General features: G+C 31.5%; 1 protein-coding gene across 4 annotated transcripts in view; it reads right to left on the bottom strand.

The window, feature by feature from the left end:
• The window catches only part of DNAH5 (dynein axonemal heavy chain 5), a 392301-nt gene that overhangs the window by 77584 nt on the left and 297391 nt on the right, over positions 1-17326 (bottom strand). For all 4 annotated transcript variants that reach the window (XM_074279122.1, XM_074279119.1, XM_074279121.1 and 1 more), the window contains exons 56-62: positions 17052-17283; positions 12980-13094; positions 12411-12587; positions 8731-8934; positions 6314-6493; positions 3214-3351; positions 60-195 (exon numbers count right to left, since the gene is read on the bottom strand). In XM_074279122.1, coding sequence (XP_074135223.1) covers positions 60-195; positions 3214-3351; positions 6314-6493; positions 8731-8934; positions 12411-12587; positions 12980-13094; positions 17052-17283 — 1182 coding nt within the window. The remainder of the gene's footprint in view (positions 1-59; positions 196-3213; positions 3352-6313; positions 6494-8730; positions 8935-12410; positions 12588-12979; positions 13095-17051; positions 17284-17326) is intronic.

Below are 17326 nucleotides of genomic sequence, written 5' to 3'. Positions count from 1 at the left end.
TTTATAAAACTATGAATTAACAAATGTAGCATATAAAATCATTTATTAATTATACTGACCAACAAGCCTTTTGGTTTGAGCAGCAAACTCTTTACTCTGCTGTGTCCACCTTTCTTTTTCCCCTGCTAGTCCACTTATCAGTGTGGAAGCTGTTTGCATCTTATGCCTGCAACGTTCTGCATCTTCAAGCAGTGTCTATAAAAAATCACAATCAAAAGGAAAGTATAATTTCTTTAAAGCATCATTTATATATATGACAGGCTATTTATCCATGTTATTAGGATGAATAAAATGAGATAACTCTGATTTCACTTTAAAAAGCTTGAGGCCATAAAGTCTGTCCTCTAGTGTCATATTCGTTTAAATTCTATGCCTACAGTATTTTTGGCTGATACCATGTAGGTGATGGTGCTTTGGGATACAATAGCATAGGATATTTTTGAATGAATAATAAATAAATAATTCAATCAAATTACATGCCTCATGTCAAAAATATATTTTATTAAAAGTCACATATGTACTTAAAAATCTCACAGTTTTAAAACACTGCAAATATATGTTAGAAAAAGCTCTATTTTCTGTGTGTGAATATGTGTATGTATCATATATCTTAGGGTGTTAACAAGCTTAAAGAAATATAAATTATCAATAAAATGACAAATATTAAAAGAAACATAAAACGTATGCAAAACAATGAAAAAATAAAAACATTAAATTATAATAGCTTATCACATTAATGAGTGATTAATATTTAAAGGGAATGACAAAAATAGTGATTATTATTTGCACATTTATTGATTTTTTCATTGTAAATAGTTTTCAGTATAATAAAATTAAAAGTGCATTAAGTACTTACTATGTTATATTGTATACCTCGAATTACAAAGAAAGGCAAGATTCCCTGTTCTCAAGAAGTTCATAGTTTAATAGGGGAGATAATATTTAAAAATATGCAAGCTTGATAGATAAAGATAAAGATATAGGATAGATGTAGTGCATAGAAGACATTAAAATTAAGAGGGATTAAAATTAAAGAAAGTTTCCCAAATACCTTGATTTTAGATGTAAATTGAAAGAAGCTGGGAAACCAGAAAGAAGAAATAAGCAAAAAGAGAATTTCAGGAATTGAAGTTAGTCTGTGAAAATGATCAGAGTTGAGAGATGAAGTGTTTTTTATGACCAATCACAAGACCAATGTTGCTGGATCATATAGAACATAATGAGAGTAAGATGTAAGAAGACCATATATAAAGGAAGGAACCAAGTTATGAAGGACTTTATAAGCAAAAACAGGATTTTATGTTTTATTCTGGGAATGAAAGTGCACATTGGAGTTTTTCAAGTGAAACTCAAAGAATAACGTGAGCTGACCAGCTTTTTAGAAAGATAAAATTTTGACAACTGAGTAGACCATATAAAGGAGTAGGGAAAGATTTATGGCATGGAGACAAACTAATGGACTATTATATTAGATCACCTGTAAGGTGATCAAAGACTATTCTGGGGAGTGACAGTATCAAAAGAGAGGAGACATATATAAAACATGAGAAAGAAATTATAATAAAGGAGAATATAAAGAAGGATCTTATCTACTGATCAGTTGCAAGTGTGTGACTATTCAGAGGAATGATAAAATGATGAAACTACAGGATCCTACCAGCAGGAGGGAAACTTGTACTAATAGGACACCACTTCTGTTTCTACCTAAAGAACTGTGCTCTCTTTCCTCCCCTCTTTCTCTCTAAACAGAGGGGAGATCAAAGGAGTGGAAGTAGGACAGAGATGAGGGTTCTTTGCTTTTGTTTGTATTTCAGCAAGAACCTGATGGTTGTGTTATGGAAAATTAAAAGACCTCACTAAGGGCTACCCAGTCCCTATTTGATTTTATGAATGAATCAGAAGCCAAGGAAGGAGAGTTCATGCAAAATGGGAAGATGGTCAATGGTGTCAAAATATGCTTTGAAGATGAGGACCATAGATTTAACATCAGAAAAGCCCTAGAGGTCAATTAGTCCAACCTCCTTATATTACAGATGAGGTAGTAGTGGCTAAATAACTTGCCCAAGATTAGAAGGATGAGAAAAGATTATCAGTTTAAATTACAATGTAAAGTTGGTTATTTTAGAGAAGCTATATTTAGTTGGGATAGTCAAAAGACAGTGAAAGCTGAATTTGGGAAAGGTGATATGTAATAAGTAGAGGCAATGATAGTAGATAGCTTTTATTTTTCAAGGAATTTGGAAGTGAAAAAGAGAACTACAAGATGATGCTTTGAAAAAATAGTAGTTTCATGTGAAGATTCTTAAGATTAAGACAGACTGATGTATCTTTCTAAACTATAATGAAGGAGTCAATAAATAAGATTATTTTCAATCAAGAAAAATATGTTCTGGTAAGAATTCTTCAACATTATTAATCCTGATCTCCTTTGGAAGTTACTGTCAGTATAAAATTTGCTTTATAAAAAAAAATTATGAAAACAATAAATATTTGATTTGTTTAACTGTTCATTGAAATATTAAAACAATACAAATGCACACACATAAATCAAAAAGTTGCATGTATTATACATATACATGTGTATGTATGTACACATATATGTACATACACATATATAAATAATTATATTATTATATAGTTTTATGTATAATTGTTATATCATTTATATATGGAAATATAAATGTTTCTGAATGGTTTCCTAGTTCACTGTCAAAGAAAAAAGTTCCTTTTTTATATGTTAAAGATAAACTTCTATTCATTATTACCCATTTTTATCTTCTCAACATTGCATCTAAATTGTCTCCTACATCTCTACCTTTGTTCCCTATTAAATAGTAAATTTAAAATAGGAATTACTACTAATAAGTAGTAAATAATTTTGTGTAGCTTAGCATCTGTCATACTTCTTAAAGGGAAAACTCTCTCTCCCACCAGAATTTTTAATGCTTACTATTAAAAAAATGAACAGAAAAATATGTAAAGTTGGATATTGTTTTCTGTATACCAGGAACTAATTCATATAGTTATTAAAGTTCCGCTGATATTAAAAACATTAAAAATTTATTATGGATTTACTCAATGAAATTTCTTATTCTATATTGTCATTTGAGAATATTGTGGCTGACCTCATCCTTAATGAAAGCAAAAATGGCACTTTTGTTTAATATGACCCTGTAACTATCTGACAAGTTCCCTTCACCTTGGGGTAATTACCTGTTTTTCTGTCATGGCCTTTTCATACTCTTCTTGTACAACATCCAGTTCAGCTTGTTTGTCATCCAGCTCAGCCTGAGCTTTCTGAAGATCTTGCATAGCAGTGACATAACGATTCTCCTGTACCACCAAATTAGCCTGGAAAGCAAAAACAACATGAACTGGTTGACAGGGAGGCTTGAATATTAGAAAATTTGATTGCAGCCTGAATACCATATATAGTTATGTCTTCTATTATGCAAGAAATCATTTGGTAATTATTTACATGGGGGTTCAATTCTAAAATATATCTAATAATGAAATGTTTCTTTTGAAAGGAAATATGTTTTAAATGAATGGGATATTTTAATAAAAATTATTTTAGGGATAATTAATGTTTAGAACCATCTGATATAACAGGAGTGATCATTATAGGCCAGTTTGGGAGGATAGGTTTGTCTGTTTACTTTGCTTTGTTTTCAGGATAGTATTATGATGCAGGTTTATGTATAGAAGAAACTATGATACATAAATAGACCTACAAGCCTCCCAGGATGACAGTTCTACATGGCTATTCAGAATTGGACTTCTACCCTATCTAGGAAGCCCTGGTTTTCAAAATTTAGCTGTGGACTGATTTATTTGCTATTCTGTTTACTATTCTTTATATCCTAACTGGGTTTTATGTACAGGCTGTGCTTTTTTCTTAGACTGTTCTCCTGCCTTATCTCTGATTCCCAGAATTCCTAGCACTCTTCACAGCGCAATTCAGTTGTTATTTTCAACATGGTAGCCTTTACAGATACTCCCTCTTCAAATTGTTAATGCTCCTGCCATAACAAAATTATTTTGTATTTACTCTTAATTCCTTGTTAACTCTATCCAGCAGAAGCTTCCTAAGGACCTAACACACAGAAGGTGCTTAATAAATGCTTTCTTAATTGACTAAGAAATGTCAAAGAATATGGCTAATTAGAGAGAATGATTAGAAAAATCAAGAAACATACTCTTGTTAGCCAAGAGGTCCAGTGTGAAAATTATTCTATAAGTTTGGAAACTATTTTCAAACATAATTTTTATTTTTAAATCTTTCATCAGTTCACAATGCTTTCCTTCTTCATTCTTGAAAGTAGTTATTTTAGGTGCTGGAAGGCCATTAGCACTTCCTCAGAGCTTTATTCTCTTCCCATATGTTAGAGAAAAGGAAAAAAACTATCTTAATTTTCAGATCTTGAATTCATTTGAAGAAACTTTAAGAATGAAATTTTAGCTAAATAACAAATTTGAACATAGCAAATACAAAAAAGTATATGTTGTATGAATGTATATGCATGTATACATATGTACACACATAAAACATACAGATATACATATATATGTATATACATTTATGCATATATTTCTTGTGTATGAGTATTTTTTAAGCAATTAACTGATGGAACACTTTGGATCCTGTCATGTTTAAGTTCCTAACTGCTCCAGTACCTTAGATAACTATGTGAAGTTAAGCTATTTATGCCAGGCAGCTTTACTGTAGTAAAACATGGATATAAAATTTTAAAAAAATTGTAGCATGAGGAATCTCCTTGTACTGTAAATATTTTCTCATAGTTTATCCTGAAAAATATTAATTCTTGAGAATTCTCAACTAAGCTCATTTAAATAAGGATAAGATAATTTTTTGTTTAAAGCTAGAGTTGTACTATATACAATTTTGTCCTTAATAGTTTCTCTTAGCAGGCATTCTTAGTGTTTATAGCGACAGGTAAAATACAGTTGTAGTAAATTCTTGTCCATATTTTCTGTTATGGTATATTTATACTTAAATGTATAAGTAGAAATTGCATTCCCATGATAATAAATATACAATGTATAATATGTATGTAATTAATTAGAAAGTAAAAGAAGCACATTGAATTTTTCTCCTAGAATACTCTATAATTTTTATATAATAGTGTTTTGACTATGTGATTTGGAATTCTAACTTAGTTTGAAGTTTTTTTGAAAGTTGAAAGATTATTCCCTTTATATGTTGAAAAAATAAGTTGTCATTTACATTGTAAAATTTTGAGGTATAAAGGAGCATCTTCTTGCCCAAAATATACCTCCCTCATCTATTTTCTAATGTAAGCCAAAGAGGATAAAGCAGATACACATGGAAGAGATAACCAAGTAATCTATCATCAAGCTTCTATTAAGGACTTACTATTTGTCAAGTCTTTGTGTAGGAAATTCAAAGACAAATCTCCACCTACATGCTGGAGATTCAAAGACAAAAGGGAAAGTCTTTGTCCTGGAGAAATTTTGGTTTCATTGGACAGATATACCTACATAGATAAGTAAATATAGTCTATCTCCAAAATAAATAAAAAGTTACTTGTGTGGGGAAAGTACTAACAACTAGAATAATATAGATAAGACTTTATGAAGGACATAGGGTCTTAGCTAAGTCTTGGAAAGTTGGCATTCCATGAGTAAAGACAAAAGAAGAATGCACTTCAGGAAAACTTTAAAGTGCTAAGACTAGCTTTCTTATTACCATTGTTCTTATTGTTATCTCTGCGAAAGGCATTATGCTCTTTACTATTGCCCTCGTTGTGAATAAGTTTTTCTATAACCTCTTTTTCTATTTAAGGTATGGAGCAGCTCTTGCCTTGTATTCATATCCTGCTTTTCAAGATCATAATGGTCATGTTTTCAGTAAGAATCCTCTCTTGGAGTTCTCTAGGGGGACTGTCTTGTAGTATGACCTAATAATGATCTTAACAGTCTAAGACAATGATCTTTTGTAAAATACTTTATGAATACAATACTTTATAATTTAGTTCTAAATGTGTTTTTATGGGCATAATGGTTTTAAAAAGCATTGTCACCCACATGGGAATTATTCTTCATGGTGAAAGTTATTACTTAAAATCTTACAAGTTTTTGAATGACAACAGCAGGCTGAGAAATAAGCTAAACTATCTTCCTTTTCTCTTTGTGCCTCAGGTTTTCCCTGCAGAATTACAAAAAACCATGTGGTTGATTTTTAATTTATCTACCATTAGAGGGAATTAAACCAGTTAAACTTCAATTTTTTTCTATGCATGTATTTCATGTTTCTAAAAAGAAGACTTACCTTCAAGGGTAACACTTCCTTATTTGTGGAAAAAAAAGAAACCATGGCTTTGGTCCATGAACAAAGACCAGCCACATTTCCACACACCCTTTTTGCAGTTTCAATGTTGTAGTCTGACATTTCAAAGTAAGGAACCAAAAACTCCACCACTTCTTCATTGATTGTGTCTTTAGGAAATTGCTAGATAAGAAAAAAGTAAAACAAATTTGAAATAAATTTAAAATACCTCTTTTTCTGAAAATTAATATCCTAGCATTTATCATTTGATTCAATTCAAAATTACTGAAAGATTCTTATCATAAATGTAGGTAGTCTAGTACTTTGAAAATTGATCAAAATCACTAGCTATGACAACTGAAAAGATAACAAGATGATGGAGCCAAAACCAAAAATTATTGAGTGTGCCTTGCTGAATGTAGTGATAAATTTATAATGTCTGCATTCAGAGAGGCTGAGACTAGTACATCTTTGGGACTCAGATGTTCCAAAATACTTCAGAGATCAAAGCCAATTAGGCACCTACTCTGAGTTTGACCCCTATATTGTGAACACCAACAGTGCAGAGCTGCTGTTGCCTAAGGAGGAATAAATCAGCCTTAAGTAGAAAAGGTACAGATGAAAGTTTCTATGCTGATCAGTAGTGGATTGTGCCAAAATTTGCTGTTTAATTTCTATTCTGGGCAAAAGAGATAGAGCAAGCCTCAGGGGGAAAAAAGTATACTGAATCAGTTGGTAGATAATTCTAGCAGATAGCTCATTTTATTGAGTCTCTGAGTGGAACTATAGCAGATTATAAATATTAACATGATTCATGCTTTCAAGGAAATAAAAATTCCATACTATGATTCATTAGACCAAAGGGACATAGAATTAGATATGAAAAGAAGGGAAGAAGACACTGTGTTCAATGCTTTTATTTTACAGATGAGGAAAGAGGGCCAAAGAGATTAAATGAATTGTCCAAAGTCACACAGTTAATAAGTATCAGATGCACAATTTCAATTTAAGTCATCCTGATTTCAAGCATAGAATTCTACCATCAGACTCTTATGTGAGTTGAAAATATAGGATGGGAATTGATTTGGTTCTTGAGAACCTATGTCAAATAGTTTAGTAGCAATGTTGCTATGAGGTAAGGAAAAAAAAACACAATCAAACATTATTCTATTTTAGTTGATCTGAAATGGAAAAACAAAATAAATGTAAATATGGACTAAGATTAGACCAAAAATTATGATATTCTCATAAATATAGAACTAAGTCATCAGTAGCAAAGATGGAAATTCAAAGGAGGGAGCCTGTGAAGTAGTAATCGAAATATGCAGATTTTATTTCTTATTTAAAAGTGTCATTAGTGAATAATAAATAAATTATTCTTATCCATTTTAAAACCAAGCAGAAAAATTTTAAAGTATAAACATTTCTAAAAAAAATTTTTTAAAGAGAGGAGTGCTATATTTTGAAAGGCAAATTTTATTTCCACTTTATTCCTATAGGTTACAATCTAGAACCTCACATATCCATTTCCAGAGCCTTTTGGAAAACAAGCATACAGATACAGATCAAAGCAGAAATAGTGCTATTAAGGAAACTTAATAGAAGGCACTGGAAGCAAAAGATTAGGAGAAAGGAAGTTGTAGGAGATTCTTCTACCAGGAAAACAGTGGCAGGATCCAAAAAAGAATGGGAAGCTGACAAGAAGGCATGACTAAAAAAAAAGCAGAGGTGGCTGGCACTATGGTGGGAAATATGAATAATTAGAATTTTCACATATCCTAAATCACACTCATTTTCAATCAACTTAAAGGAAACTCGAAATAATGAACTATCTCCTAATAACAAAATGTTGCTTAAAGTGTTTCAATGAAGAAAAAAGTACTGTTCCTGACAGATTAATGTGTTATGAAAAGCTCTCAGTTTTGAAATATCAGAATTCAGTCATTTATTTGTATAGATCTTTAATTAGCTTGTGAAAAAGGTAACGCACTGAAAAATTTAAACTAATTATCTAGTGTTAAGATGTAATCAAAAGTAAAGTAGTAATAATAAGTAATCAAAATTAAATAGTATATGTTCATCCAACATAAAGACTTAAAGTTCTTTATTAATTTCCAATCTTTCATCTTTCTTTTATTTTCCCTTCCTGTGAGAGATCTAACTAAAATGATTTGTTGCATCCTGATGGAGACAAAGGAAATGAACAAAGAAAACTCAATAAATTTCAATGTTAGTAGATTAAGAAATAAGTTTAAATGGTTTTCTAATAGAACATTAATATGGAATATGCAAATATTTCAGTTCCCCTGAGTCTTAATGAAGAAGTCAATCACATGATTTCCTAGAAAATGTAGCCAGTTCCTTACTCTGAAAAACAATCCCCAAATCCTCATTGAACCAACCCATTTCTGAACAACTACCTGTAAATTCTGTAAAAAGTTTCCTGCAGTCATTAATTTTAAGGATTCTTGCCAAGAAGGGATCACACAACTTTTTTCCAGGTCAATCTTAACCGCATTGACTTTTCTTTGAAATAGCAGCAACACACAATCCATGATGCGCATGATGAGGTGAGGAGGTCGGCCTAAGGTGCGGACAGTGGCAATATCAGAAGGCTTGATAGTCTAGAAAATTACAAGATCATTGAAAATCAGACCCTAAGGTAAAAAATGTGGTTAATAAATTGAAAATTTCATTACTGATATTTTAACTATGAAAAACAATAATTTATTTAAAAGTTAGAAGTAGAGCCATGGGGTCTAGGTTCAAAGAAACATACTTTTCAGAAAACTCCAGTGTTATAATCCAAACTGACACATGGTCATAAATAGTGGAAATAGGCCTCCTATAAAATTTTATTAATACTCTCACCTCAGATAAAGAAATAGAGAATCTGGATGGAAAAAAAATAGAATTTCCAGCATTCAAGTAATCATCAGAGATTCCAAAGACAAAAAAATTTTACCTACCGTAGGCATCTGTCATGATTTCTTATTCATTAGTTATGTAGGTCAAGAGTGTCTCTATCTCTCTTAGACAACACAGAATTGTCACAATGGAAGACAATAGTGTATTGCCACAGGGATGATAGATTGAATAATTAGAAGTGGTTTTAGCTGGGAATCGACCTTTAGATGAAGAAAGTTGTATCTTATAAATTTACCATGCTTTTTAGAAAAGTTATTTTCCATTATCTGTAGATATTTTTAACTATAAATTAAATTAGCAAAAGATTCCTATAACATTTCAAGGTAATACCAGCTGTTTCTACACTGTGTTAATAAAGAGACAATCAGGTGGCACAATGAATGGAGCATTGGACCTGGAATCAAGAACTTTGAAGCTGAAATCCTGCCTCCGACACAATAGCTTTATGACCTTGGATATGTCACTTATCTTCTGCCTGCTGTGGTTTCCTCATTTGTAAAATGGGATAATAATAAATAGTGTATACCTCTCTAAGTTTATTGCAAAGTTAAAATGCGATATTTGTAAAATGCTTTGTAACCTTAAATAATAAGCAATTAAATGCATTGGATATAAAAATTGAATATATGCCTTATAATTGGGTTATATCTATATCTGCATCTCTCTATTATTCTTAATAATCAAGAAGCTATAAAGTGACAAAAAGTTGAGGATTCGGGACTAAAATGACAAGGATGAAAATGGCTGGTACAAACATGAGAAAAATAATGGATCAGGGTGGAGAGGGAACAAGAGTAACCAGAAGGGTCTGTCTGTGTTCCTGAACCATCCTGACTCTATTCCATTGCTTCACTGGCACTGATAATCCAACATAGTGAAGACAATTCTACTAAGAAATAACCAGAAGCCAGACTGAGAGGCAGTCCAAAGCATGCAGCAAAATCAGGACTTTGGAAATCAATCCATTGCTCTAATAGAGTGGACTGCAATCCCTTAGAAGATTATGAGTGGAAAAGTAAATGGGAAAAGTTAAAAACACGAGTGGAAATGCAGATGAGAAAATATTTGTAAATTCAAAAATCAGTGACATTTGCTAACTCCTAGTGGGAGATGCCAACAGGAAACATTTTAATTGAATTATACAATCTGCCATCTCTTTCAAAGTCCTTGAGAATAAATTCTCCAATGCATTAAAATGATTTCATCTACAATTTGGATTTCCTTTGTGTTAAGTTGGTCTGGCCCAGCTATTCTATCTGATTTCTTTAGCTATATTTCTACTTACATAACTTATTGGGTGAAGGCATATTTGAGTTCAAGTATAGTTACTCTGCTGTAATTCACAAAGAAGATTGTTATGGAAATCTTGACAGATTTCTTATCTATTCCCTCATCTTCTAGTTTCATTTTTGAATGATATGATTCATATAGATTTCAGTATCATAGCATCTTAGAGTAGAAAAAATTATAGGAATCATCCAGTCCAATTCTTGACTCCCTCAACTTTAATCCAAAGCATCCCCTCCAACATATAGTCGAAAAACAGTCAGGGAGGTAGTATATCAAGACTTCATCGCAGATGGAATTCCATTACTCCTCAGAGTAGTCCATTAGCTTTGGGGGAAGTTGTATTAGAAAGATTTTCTTTATATTAACTATAAATTTGCCTCTCCACAATTTCTACTTATTGCTCCTAGTTCTGCCCTGTGGGATCAGGTACTAGCAAGTCTATTACCCATTACATATGATAACTAATGAAACTGCTGACAAGACCCCATGAGATTTTTCTTCTTCAGACTAAACATCTTTATTTCATTTAATAAATTCCTATATAAGTCCTGCGCCATGCTGGTTGTCCTATTCTGAATATTCCCCAAATTGAAAAAGTTCCTTCTATAATGTTGTATTCAAAAATGAACAGAAAAAATAGTCCAATTAAATATGAGAACTGTTATTTCTGTTTACTATACACACTAACTGAAGCCTAAAGCTAAATTTGTTTTTTTTGTACTTTTTATCATGTTGTTGAATCAAACTGCATTGAATCACCCAGATATTTCTCAGATGAGTTACTGTCTAGCCATGCCTCCATCTTTAACATATAGAGTTGAACTAATAGTCATATATTTATCTTCAGAAATTAAAGATAAAAACTTATAGTAATTAAATTTTATCTCACTATAACCTTTCTATAGGTTAATCCTTCTCTTCATTGTTTTTCACTCTATAGAGAGCTTCTTAAACTATTTCCATTCATGACCCCTTTTCACTCCAGAAATGTTTAAATGACCCCAAGCATATAGATATATAAAATAAGAATACAAATCAAACATTTACTGATAATAAATCACTATTTTGAAACTCCCACATTCAGTTAGACAGCCTCATGTGGGTCTAGATCCACAGTTTAAGAAGCTTTGGTCTGTGGTGATCTGATATTGTTCATAATCTTTCTTTATCCTCTTTAATATTTTGCAAATTAGTTATGTAGAATATCAATGTTCTTGCTAATATGACTACATATATGTATATGCCTACATATATGCATATATACATACATTGTAATGTGGCTATTTGTCTATATCTGTTTAGTAAGGAGATAAATTTTTGTTGTTGTTACTTTAAAGGCTGAGCAACTTCTATGAGACTTTGGCTTTCTATTTGTGTGATTGCTTCATATCAGTGAAATTTATGTAAAACATGATTATAGACTGAGTCAATATTTATTCTTTTATCTGTTTTCCATTATTCAACATCCATAGATCAGAAGCTGCTTCATTACTTATATATAGCCTTCCAGAGATTTGTCTTTGATGGCTCAATTTCTCTAAATAAAAAATAAAAAGTTTCTTCACCATTAGTTTAGATACATATATGAATTAAATGATAACAATTAAGAGTGGTAACCCTTTTAATTTGAAAATATGAAAAATTAGGTCTAGAGTTCTGAAATTACTTAGAGAAAAAATAATAAATCATTAGTAAAAATGTTGAGGAGGGGAGGGAAATAATTATTTCCAACATAATATCTTTTGAAACTGTTTTCAAGAATGAATACTTGGTCTACAGAGAGTGCATTAGTAAGAAACAGAAAGTGTTTATATGGTCAGGCTTTTATTTTGTCTCTCATTCTTTATGCCAAACGCTATGAATCATGTCTTATATAAGTTACCTGTAAAGCTGCTTCTGCTTCTTCTAAGGCAGGTTTTGCAGCTTCTAACTTCTCTTCAGCAATTGCTTTGTCTGCTGAAATGCTATCAACAATTGCCTGGGCTTTGTCCTTCACTTTTTGGACCTCAGCCTTTACCTTCTCTGCAGCTTGAGCTTTCACAGTCACTTCTTTCAGGACCTAACTCAAGGCAAAAAAAGATAACCATGAGAGAAGAAGCCCACAAAATATCTGCAAAGATACATTTTAACTTTTTTGCTCATTTGTTAAAGCTACCATCTTGTTCACTTTCTCATATCTAAAACAATTAGCTTCATTGAAATGGAAACAAAATTATTATTCACCATGTTATTGGTTGCTAAATATAACTATATAAACTATATATATAGTTTATATAGTTATATATACATATACATAACTATATATATATACATATATATGTAGTATAATATATAAAGTATATCAAAATGTATAAAGTATAAGAAATACCTAATTATATCACAAACTCCTGGAAAATAGAAGACAAATGAATGTTTTATGTGAAAGTAATGTATGCTTATCAGGGCACTTACTGTATCAGCTTTATCATTAGCGACTTGTAACTCTTTTTCTTTCACTTCCAACTCCTTGCTAAGAGCTGCAACTGATTCAGAAGCTTCTTTCAGTTTTTCCAATCCAGTGTTCATCCTGGAATCCCATATCAAAATTGCTATTATTACTATTTTGTAGTTATACAGCAGTGCCTTTATAATAACTCTTTCCACATCTAGACACACACATATCTATGTATATATATGCATATATTATAATACACCTAATATTATTTATCATATATAAAATATATCTTACATACTATACCTTATATTATAAGGTTAATATTTACAGATATCCACACATATGTGTGTATACATATACATTCATTTATGTATATATAAATATAATCTATAATCTATGTATATAGATTATGTTTATATGCACATGTATGAATGTATATGTACATAGATTATGTATATAGTGTGTATGTAGTTATATGCAGCATATATATGCATATGTGGTTATGTGTGTGTATATATAAAATCATTTGAGAAAAGAACAAGAAGTATATACTTCAAGTGTTTTAATGCTGATGTAATGTACCATTCTTAGCACTATGGCATTCTTAGAATAGTAGATATGAACTATTCTTGCTTTTGTAGAATGACCAACTAATAAATCTCTTATTCGTGGTATTTTCCCCGAGGTTTACTTCAAAGTTAGCTCTCCTAGGTTATCTCCTATTAAGGTTTTCTTTCTCCTAGGCCGTGAATGTGTGTGTATGTATGTGTATGCATGCACATATGCACTCTTTTCACCAAGATTCATTTCAGTTCAGTAAGCATATTTAGGGTTTGCTCTTTGTCAAAAATTCAAGACTACTATGATTGACACAACGTTCTAACGCTTTGAGCTAACTAGGCATGTGTATTGTAATCATACAATGGTATGGAGGAAGTGGAAAAAAAACAGGTCATGAAGACTAAATAGCAGAATCATCAAGATGCATTCTGATGATGAGCCAAGAGGCACAGTAAAGTCAAGAAGTTGCTTGAGCTTCTCCATGGAAAATCACATGAAGCTAAGCCTCCGAACACAAGTCTGATGGAATGAGACCACTCTAGAGCTTGAGATAGACGGGAAAAACTTCAAGAAAGTTCAGTCTTACTGGGGTGAAAAGGGTGTTCAGCCCAGCTTAGACAGACTCTGAGAAAGCTGGTAAGGGGGCTTAATCACAGAAAATCAGCACTTGAGACCCTCAGTTCTGGCTCAGTAGAGAAGTACATTATGGGGCAGCTTCCAGCCCCAGCTCAGAAAGCAAACTCCAGGAAACCAGGCTGAACAGAGCAGGCAAAACAACCCCTGCAAACACAAGGGGGTGCTGTGCTCAAAGGCAAGGCTGAGAGCAGCACTGGAAGTTTACCTCAGGAGAAAAGCTTCATGTTAAAATTTAAAAAAAGAGAAGAAAAGAAAATGAGCAAGATACAGAAAAAAAGAAAATGTGAAACACCTCATTGGCAAAACAGCCAACATGGAAAATAGATCCAGAAGAGAAAATTTTAAAAGTATAGGCCTTCATCTATACCCAGAGAGACGACTGCAGGAAATGAATGTGGATCACCACATAATATTCTCACTCTTTTTGTTAGTCGCTTGCATTTCTCATTTACTTTTTTCTATCTGATTTCTCTTATGCAGCAAGAGAATTGCAAAAATATGTTTATACATATATACAAAAAGAAAAAAAGCAAGAGTAGCAATTCTGATCTCAGATAAAGCAAAAATAAAAATTGATTTTATTAAGAGATAAGGAAGGAAAGTACATCTTGATAAAAGGTAACATAAACAAATGAAGTAGTAATGATACTAAATGTATATGGACCAAAGGTTGAGCAGGCAAATTCCTAGAGAAGATTTTAAGCCAGTTACAAGAAAAAAAATGAACAGCAAAACTATTCTAGTGGGAAACCTCAATCTTCCCCTCTCAGAATCAGACAAATATAACCATAAAAGAAATAAGAAAGAAATTAGAAAAGTTAATAGGATCCTAGAAAATCTAAATATGATAGATCTCTGGAAAAAAAAAAAAAGAATAGGGACCAAAAAGAATACACCTTTTTTCAGTAGTAAAAGGCACCTAGACAAAAATTTACCATATATTAGGGCATAAAAATCTTACCAGTCAGCTGCAAAAAGGTATACATAATAAATGCTTCCTTTTCAGACCACAATGTAGTAAAAATTATATTCAATAAAGGGCCATGGAAAGATAGACTAAAAACCAATTGGAAATTAAATAACCTAAATCAAAGAATGAGTGGGTTAAACAACAAATCACAGAAATTATCCATAATTTTATCCAAGAGAAGGACAATAATGAGACAACATAGCAAAACTTTTGGGATGAAGCCAAAGCAGTTCTTAGGGGAAATTTTATAACTCTAAATAGCTCCATAAATAAAACAGAGAAAGAAGAGATAAATGAATTAGGCATGCAACCAAAAAAGCTAGAAAAGCAACAAATTAAAAATCCCTAATTAAATACTAAATTAGAAATTTTGAAACTCAAAAGACAGCTTAATAAAATAGAGACTAAAAAAACATTGAACTAATAAACCAAACTAAGAGTTGGTTTTATTAAAAAACTAACAAAATAGATAAAACTTTGGTGATCAGAAAGAGCAAAGAAACAAACCAAATCACCAGCATCAAAAATGAAAGGCTTGAATACCACCAATTTTTAAAAAAAAGGAATTAAAACAATAATTAGTATCTATTTTGTCCAACTCTGTGGCAGCAAGTCTGACAATCTAACTAAAATGGAGGAATATTTCCAAAAATATAAATTTCCTAGGTTAACAGAAGAGGAAATAAAATACTTAAATAGTACTATTTTAGAAAAAAAATTTGAACAAGACATTAATGAACTCTCTAAGACAAAATCTCCAGAGCCAGATGGATTCACAAGGGAATTCTACCAAACTTTTAAAGAACAATTAATTCCAATACTATGTAAACTAAATAGGTAAACAATAGGTAAACAAGAAATCCAGTCAAATTCGTTCTATGACACAAATATGGCACCGATACCTAAACCAAGAAGGGTCAAAACAGAGAAAGATATTACAGACCAATCTTCCTAATAAATATTGACACAAAAAATTTAAATAAAATATTAATAAAGAGATTATAGCAACTTATCAGCAGGATATGACCAAGTAGAATTTATACCAAGAATACAGGGCTGGTTCAATATCAGGAAAACTATTATCATAATCGACCATATAAATAACCAAACCAACAAAAATCATATGGTAATATCAATAAATGAAAAAAAAATCTTTTGACAAAATACAGCACCCATTTCTATTTCTATTAAAAACACTAGAGAGCATAGGACTAAAGGGAGCTTTTCTTAAAATAATAAGCAGTATCTAAGACCTACAGCAAGCATTATTTTTAATGGAGAGAAACTGGACATATTTCCAATAAGATCAGAGATGAAACAAGGATGCTTATTGTCACCACAATTATTCAACATTGTATGAGAAATGTTAGCTTTAGCAATAAGAAAAGAAAAATAAAGAATTAAAATAGGCAATGAGAAAAACTATCACTCTTTGTCAATGATATTATGATATATTTTAGAGAATCCTAGAAAATCATCCAAAAACCTATTGGAAACAATTCACAAATTTAGCAAAGTTACAGGATATAAAATAAATCCACACAAATCTTCAGTATTTCTATTTGTTACCGACAAAGCCCATCAACAAGAGATAGAGAAATTGCATTTAAAATTACTGTAGACCAAATAAAATACTCAGGGATCTACCTGCCAAGACAAACCCAAGAATTATATGAACACAATTACAAATCACACACACACACAAAAAAAAAAATCAGATTTAAACAACTGAAAAAATATCAATTGTCTATAACTAAGCTAAAAGGGAAACTGAGGCAGACAAGTTAAATGACATGTACAGATTATGCAGCTCTTAAGACCCCAAGGCTAAATTTGAATATATGTTCCTGTCTTCAAGGCCAATGCTCAATCCACTACACCACCAGCTAACTTATGAAAGCCAGAGTTTACATGGAACTTACCTATTGGCCAATGTTTGTACTTCAGCATGCTTTTCTTTATAAATATTCTTATATCCCTGAATAAAAGAGAGGTATGATTTGGGAGTCACATGAGTAGAACGTCGATATCTTTGGAAATATTCAACACATTTTTCAGCCACTCCATCTTGAAAAGAGCCCATGCATTGTACAATTTCTTTTTTTATTTCACAAGTACAGTCAACATCATAAGAAGAGAGAAAATGTTCAGACACTAGAAATAAGAAAGACAATGTAAGTGTTAAGCATGCACTTTT

This window comes from Sminthopsis crassicaudata, chromosome 1 (genome assembly GCF_048593235.1).
Source record: "Sminthopsis crassicaudata isolate SCR6 chromosome 1, ASM4859323v1, whole genome shotgun sequence".
Classification (NCBI taxonomy): Eukaryota; Metazoa; Chordata; class Mammalia; order Dasyuromorphia; family Dasyuridae; genus Sminthopsis; species Sminthopsis crassicaudata.
The sequence above is the reverse complement of the archived record's forward strand: the minus strand, read 5'-3'. Positions and strand labels throughout refer to the sequence as shown.